This window comes from Gopherus flavomarginatus, chromosome 23, assembly GCF_025201925.1.
Source record: "Gopherus flavomarginatus isolate rGopFla2 chromosome 23, rGopFla2.mat.asm, whole genome shotgun sequence".
In the NCBI taxonomy this organism is placed as follows: Eukaryota; Metazoa; Chordata; order Testudines; family Testudinidae; genus Gopherus; species Gopherus flavomarginatus.
Window position 1 is genome coordinate 747,922 of NC_066639.1, and position 7,536 is coordinate 755,457.

The 7,536-nt window shown below is 42.8% G+C and overlaps 1 protein-coding gene across 23 annotated transcripts in view; it reads left to right on the forward strand.

Annotated features, from left to right (window-relative positions):
• LOC127039342 (zinc finger protein 501-like) overlaps window positions 1-7,536 on the forward strand; it is a 259,420-nt gene that overhangs the window by 110,890 nt on the left and 140,994 nt on the right. For 18 of the 23 annotated variants that reach the window (XM_050932826.1, XM_050932825.1, XM_050932832.1 and 15 more), the window contains one exon: window positions 2,014-2,140. The exons of the other annotated variants lie outside the window; for them this stretch is intronic. In XM_050932826.1, coding sequence (XP_050788783.1) covers window positions 2,014-2,140 — 127 coding nt within the window. The remainder of the gene's footprint in view (window positions 1-2,013; window positions 2,141-7,536) is intronic. 23 annotated transcript variants of the gene reach the window in all.

The following is a 7,536-nucleotide window of genomic DNA, read 5'->3' on the forward strand; positions in this document are numbered from 1 at the left end:
AGATACGAACATGATATGTGCACACAAATAGGATAATCATAGTCAGCAAATCATAACTTTTCCAGTGACATCGCACATGACACATCTTGCACAAAATGCCTCATCATTATGTCCTAATGATATTATAATCCTTCCACTATGCTGAATGTGGGGTGTAGTGTCAGACAGGGCCTAATTTTAAGCCACAAGGGTTGGGAACGGAACTTCCCCTCTGTGGAACAGGAAATAACCCCCCAGCCAGGGCTGGGAAAACTTTCCAGGCTCCCAATGCTGGAGCCAGAATCCACTGACACTTCATTAGTTACCACCACCCCCAATCTTTGTGGCAACTGCAAACTTTATCAGTGATGATTTTATATTTTCTTCTAGGTCATTAATAAGAATGTTAAATAGAACAGTGCCAAGACCCAATCCTTGTGGGAACCCCCTGGAAAGAAATCCACTCGATCACGGCTTCCCATTTACTATCACAGTTTTTAATCTATTTAATGTATGCCGTGTGTATTTTGTATCTTTCTAGTTTTCTAGTCAAAATGTTGTGCCGAACCAGGTCATATACCTTACAGAAGTCTAGGTATGTTACATCAATACTATTAGTTGCAGCCAAACTTTTGATCTCATCCAATAAGGATATCCAGTTAGTTTGATAGGCTTTATTGTCTCTGAACCTTTGTTAATAGGCACTAATTATATTATCCTCCTTTAATTCTTTATTAATTAAATCCATATTCACTGCTCCATTCTCTTGCCCAGTATCGATGTCAGACTAACACTCTTGTAATTAGCTGGGTCACCTCTTTTACACTTTTTAAATATTGGCACAGTATTAGCTTTATTCCCGTCTTCTGGAATTTCCCCGGTGTTCCACGTCCTAATTAAGACATAAGAACTAGGGGTCACCAAATGAAATTAATAGGCAGCAGGTTTAAAACAAATGAAAGGAAATTCTTCTTCACACAGCGCACAGTTAACCTGTGGAACTCCTTGCCTGAGGAGGTTGTGAAGGCTGGGACTGTAACAGTGTTTAAAAGAGAACTGGATAAATTCATGGAGGTTAAGTCCATCAATGGCTATTGGCCAGGATGGGTAAGGAATGGTGTCTCTAGCCTCTGTTTGTCAGAGGATGGAGATGGATGGCAGGAAAGGGATCACTTGATCATTGCCTGTTAAGTTCACGCCCTCTGGAGCACTGGCATTGGCCACAGTCGCTAGACAGATACTGGGCTAGATGGACCTTTTGTCTGACCCAGGATGGCCGTTCTTAATAACAATCCTCCACACTCCTCCACCAGGTCTTTCAGAGCTCTTGCATACAAGTTATCAGAACCTGCTTATTTAAACGTGTCTAATTGTAATACCTGCTGTTTAATGTCCTCGTGAGTTATTGTTGGAATGGAAAGACTGTCGTCTTCAACATCTTATGATATGACTTACATCGTCTGTTTTTCTTCAAATCCAGGAGAGACATATTTATTGAACACTTTTACCTCTTCTGCATGATTGTTGATGATAATTCTGCCATTTCCATCTAGTAATTTAACGCTACCAAGTTGTTTTGTACTTAATATACTTTTTAAAAACTTCTTTCTTATTTTCATTGATTAATCATTGATTTCTGATAGCTTCCCTACCAATTTTCTACAATTCTGACTTTCTAACTCATAGTCTTTACTCTTGACTTCCCCTTTCTTCCATATATTTTATTTGGAGAGTGTTGGGACTCCTACCAGGGAGCCACCAGCAGGGTCCAGAGACAGCCCCATCTCCTGTATCAAGCTCTGGCTAGTGGGTATGTGATAAATGTGATGACCCTGCCTCCGTCTGTCAGCTGGGAGGCACAAAGGTTTTCTCTTTCTACCCTCTGATGGCTCCTGGCTGCTCTAAGGAAGGTGGGGTGGGACTCTGTTAACATGTGCTTCCCGGAGCCTCCATTTCCCTGGTGCTGCTGTTCCACTCACAACCCCACTATTCAGGGGGCAGCAGGTACTGAGAGTTGGACTCTTGCTCTTTCAGGGACCGGTGACCTTTGAGGAGGTGGCTGTGTATTTCACCAGGGAAGAGGGGGCTCTGCTGGACCCCGCTCAGAGAGCCCTCTACAGGGATGTCATGCAGGAGAACTACGAGACGGTGGTCTTTCTGGGTAAGGAATCCTCTCCCTTGGGTTATTAGAAGCTGTGGAGTCTCTAAAGAACCTGAGTAGTAATAACTTTATACTTTTATTCGTCATATAAGTTTTGACAAGTTTCCTTGTCCCCCTTTTTTTGCCTCATCTCCCACTCACTAGTATAATTTTTGGACATGTGCCTTTTTGGTGCCGTCCGTCATTTGAAAATTGCATCGAATGTATCCTTATTAGGTGCATTAATATCTACATTAATCACTGTAGCTTTCATGCCTTTTCCTCATTGTAAGAGGAAAATATGCCGCCTGTAGAATTCTAAATGGAGTAAATAGGTGTGTGACTCGTGCATGGGCTTGTGTGACAGTCAGATGAGCTCCTCTTTTGATAGGAGAGCGTATAATGTTGGCATTCAGGACCCCACTGGTGAAGGGAGAACAGAGCTGTGGGAGGGGCTGAGAAGGGGGGAGTAGATAATTCTGGTGTGCCAGTACATGGGGAGGGGGTGTGCAGGGTTAGAGCTAAGAATCAGCAGGGAGGGAGGAGGTTGTAAGAGACAAAGAAGGGAACACAAGAATCTCCCGAGGTGCCAGGAGGTGGTGCTGGCTGAGAATAATGGGATGAAGGGGAGGGGAGTGTGGAGGAAGGGCACCCAGGAAGTGGGCTGGGTGGGTCAGTGGGAGGGAGGAGACCTGTGGGGGATTCCAGACCTTTAACTCCGAATCCCTACCAAAGCCTTGTTGCTTTAGAGCCTCCACTCCAGTTTTATTTCTGTTCAATTTCACTTCATTATACATTTGTTTCCCAAATATTATTATTTTAACTCTTGATCTCCCTCTCCCACTCATTACCGCCTTCCCCATATAACTTCCCCATCTGTGGCAACTGATCCTGAGTCCTTGCTGCATTCCTCCCTCCCATAACATGGCCGCTATCCAGGCACAAATGGGGACTTTGTTGATGATGTCATGAGGTGGTAGTGTAGCCTGTTCAATTTTTATACCTATTAGATTACGTATTCCGAAGCCATTCACACTAGTCTTGCTTATCTCGATACGCCGATACAGTCTGTTCCCCAGTGTTCCCTGCCCAGCTCTGATGCCGCAGAGCCTTGCCTGTGTCCCTGTTCCCTTTTCCTGTTCCCCCCCTTAACAAACATTTGACGTTAATGTGGCCTCATCTGGTGTACTGTGACCAGTTTTGGCCCCCACACTAGAAAAAGGATGTGGAAAAACTGGAAAGCGTCAAGCGGAGGACAACAAAAGTGAATAGGGAACTGGAACACATGACTTATGGGGAGAGGCTGAGGGAACTAGGATTGTTTAGTCTGCAGAAGAAAAGAATGAGAGGGGATTTGATAGCTGCTTTCAACTACCTGAAAGGGGGGTCCAAAGAGGATGGAGCTCGGCTGTTCTCAGTGGTAGCAGATGACAGAACAAGGAGCAATGGTCTCAAGTTGCAGTGGGGGAGGTCTCGGTTGGATATTAGGAAACACTATTTCACTAGGAAGGTGGTGAAGCACTGGAATGGGTTCCCTAGGGAAGTGGTGGAATCTCCTTCCTTAGAGGTTTTTAAGGTCAGGCTTGACAAAGCCCTGGCTGGGATGATTTAGTTGGGATTGGTCCTGCTTTGAGCAGGGGGTTGGACTAGATACCTCCTGAGGTCCCTTCCAACCCTGATATTCTATGATTCATAGAATCTGTGATTCCAATTTATATTCTCTCTCCTGTTTGACTCAGTTTATATAGTAATATTCTCAGCTATACCTTAGCCAATCATTGTGCTGAAATTTAACTAACCAATTCTAACATATTGTAACATAATTCTCTAACCAATTATATCCCACTATCCTAATTAAGTATCAGAGGGGTAGCCATGTTAGTCTGGATCTGTAAAAGCAGCAAAGAATCCTGTGGCACCTTATAGCTTCTCCTCCCTAGGTTTTCACACCTCAAGTACTAGAACAGGGCCTCATCCTCCCTGACTGAACTACCTCATTATCTCTAGCTTGCCTGCATATATATATAAATGCCCTTGGAAATGTCCACTACATGCATCTGACGTCTGTTAGTCTATAAGGTGCCACTGGACTCTTTGCTGCCAGCCTAATTAACTTACACCTAGCAAAATTAATTATACAACAGACAGAAACAATTAGAGAACCAGACTGATTAACAAAGTAAAAGTGGTGGCCATGAAGATAAAACAATACAGAAATGAGTGTTTCACAACCACAACCTTTGATAAGTGATTTATTGCCAGACAGTGTAGCCTGATTTGGAGTGTGTTAGTAATGTTGATTTAATTTATCCACTTAATGTATTTTTATTTAATTAATTGTAATTGATGATATTAAAATAATTTATTATGGATATTAATTAGTATGGGTTTAGGCTCTCCAATTTGTTTGATCAGAAGAATAGTGAAAAGTGCAAGGTCATGCATTTAGGGATTAATAACAAGAATTTTGGTTATAAATTGGGGACACATTAGTTGGAAGTAACAGAGGAGGAGAAGGACCTCGGAGTATTGGTAGATCACAGGATGACTATGAGCTGCCAATGTGATGTGGCCGTTAAAAAGGCTAATGTGGTCTTGGGATGCATCAGGCGAGGTATTTCCAGCAAAGATAAGGAGGTGTTAGTACCGTTATACAAGGCACTGGTGAGCCCTCACCTGGAATACTGTGTGCAGTTCTGGTCTCCCATGTTTAAGAAGGATGAATTCAAACTGGAACAGGTTCAGAGACGGGCTACTAGGATGATCTGAGGAATGGAAAACCTGCCTTATGAAAGGAGACTCAAAGAGTTTGGCGTTTTTAGCCTAACCAAAAGAAGGCTGAGGGGGGATATGATGACTTTTTATAAATATATCAGAGGGATAAATATCAGGGAGGGAGAGGAATTATTTAAGCTTAGTACCAATGTGGACACAAGAACAAATGGATATAAACTGGACACTAGGAATTTTAGACTTGAAATTAGATGAAGGTTTCTAACCATTAGAGGAGTGAACTTCTGGAACAGCCTTCCAAGGGGAGCAGTGGGGGCAAAAGATATATCTGGCTTCAAGACTAAGCTTGATAAGTTTACAGAGGGGATGGTATGATGGGATAGCCTAATTTTGGCAATTAATTGATCCTTGATTATCAGCAGGTAAATATGCCCAGTGGTCTGTGATGGGATGTTAGATGGGATGGGATCTGAGTTACTACAGAGAATTCTTTCCTGGGTGCTGGCTGGTGAGTCTTGCCCACATGTTCAGGGTTTAGCTGATTGCCATATTTGGGGTCGGGAAGGAATTTTCCTCCAGGGCAGATTGGCAGAGGCCCTGGAGGTTTTTCACCTTCCTCTGCCGCGTGGGGCACGGGTCACTTGCTGGAGGATTCTCTGCACCTTGAGGTCTTTAAACTACGATTTGAGGAGTTCAATAACTCAGACATAGATTAGGGGTTTGATACAGGAGTGGGTGGGTGAGATTCTGTGGCCTGCGTTGTGCAGGGGGTCAGACTAGATGATCATAATGGTCCCTTCTGACCTTAAAGTCTATGAGTATGAGAAGATAAAAGTTCGTACTGAATCAGGGCTTCACAGATGTTCTAAAAAGACCTTTGGAGGTATGACAGGAAGCTCACACTGAGACAGATGTAGTCATAAAGACCTTTTATTAAAATCAATGAAATAGTAAGCAGGTGGTAAAACAGTTAGAATAACAGAGTTGCAATTGTACTGGTGTTATTCAAGAGATACATATGATAATACAATATTATGTGCTGCAAACTTTGGTTAATACTCACAGTCTGTTTTAATAACCTGGTGTTGGAAGATACAGGACCCCGTCTCTGGTGGTTCTGGCTTCACAGCTCTAGCAGAGGAAGCTAATGCAGAGCTGTTAAAGCTGTTTACTCTCTAACTTAACTCAATAAACCTTAAACTGAAATAAAGCGTAGGGAAACCAAGCGTAGCCTGGTCCCCTTAAAACTTAAAAGTTTGAAAAGGAACAAAGTACGATCTATTAATAGTTAATAGGCATCGATACGTTGTTGAAGATAGGTGAGTGGCTTGCCTCTAAAATGGAGAGATGAATTGTCTTTTTGTAGGGCATTGGTTGTAAATCCTTCCTCTTATGCCCAAATTTCATCCTTCCCCCACAGAAAGGTGAGGGTACACTTACCCCATAGGCTAGTATGTCTGTGCGTATGGATGACGGGTATTTGCGCTCTTGTGGTTTACTTGTTATGTCTGTGGGTACAACTTTGAAAAGTGTCCTTTGCCGTCCTGCATTGTCTACTGGGTTAGGCAAAAATCTCGAGACATCTGGTGGGTGTTTTAGCTATTTGGGTCATCTTTACTTTTCTGGGTAAAGGGTCCCAATATAGATATGCTAACTTTGTCTTAGCTTAACATACAGGGTTTTAGCCTGTTGGTCTCTTGCATTACAGCTAAACTTATTTTTAATATAAATCTGTAAACCTATTACATCAAATACTCAAATTTATAAGAAAAGATATATCGATGCAAGCAAGCAGATTAAACCTTAGGGCTACAACAGGATGCTCTCCAACTAAGTTTTCTTTAACCATCTTAAGATCTGTTTTTTAATTTGGTGGTGATGGGCACTATCCAAACTGGATCATCTTCCTAACAGGCCAATAGCACCTTATTTCAGTGTGACTGGTTTGGGGTGTGAGGATGTGACCCTTCGCTTCCCATCTTATGGCTGCCCCTGTTCCTTAGCCAAAGGCCTTTGCCTAAGAACAAGGTCTCAGACTATCCTAGTGCAAGAAGGGCCATACACAGGCAGACTGTGATTTTGATTCTTTGGTTTTATACCCCTGTAACTAGCTAAATGAAAAAATACACCTAAGTCCTTAAACTATAGGCTTCACAGGCAGGCCTGAATATCTCTATTCCAACAGTGGGTTCTACCCCTTCCCCCATTCTGTGTCTGTCTTGTCTATTTAGATTGTAAATTCTTCAGGACATGGGCCATCTACTATTCTCCGTTTGCATTTGTCCTAGCACAATGGGGGCCCAGTGTTAGTTGGTCTTTAGGCACTAAGGTAATGAATATGATTTATAATAATAATAATTCTCCTGCCACTTTGAGCCAAGGAAGCTGGCCTTGGGATGTTACTGCTTAAAAATGAGCTGGGATTAAAACCATGGAAAATTCTTTGATAAGTATCCCAAAAATTCCACTGACTTCCCTTTTTTTCTTTTCCTGGAGTAGAGTTTCCAATTTCCAAACCTGATGTGATCTCGCAGCTGGAACGAGGGGAAGAACCGTGGGTCCCCGACCTCCAGGGCTCTGAGAAAGAAGTGCTCCCGAGAGCTGCCTGCACAGGTGAGGAGTTGGTTAAACCAACCCAACAACTGTTTAGGAATGCAGGAAACATTTGGGATGCCCTACAAAGA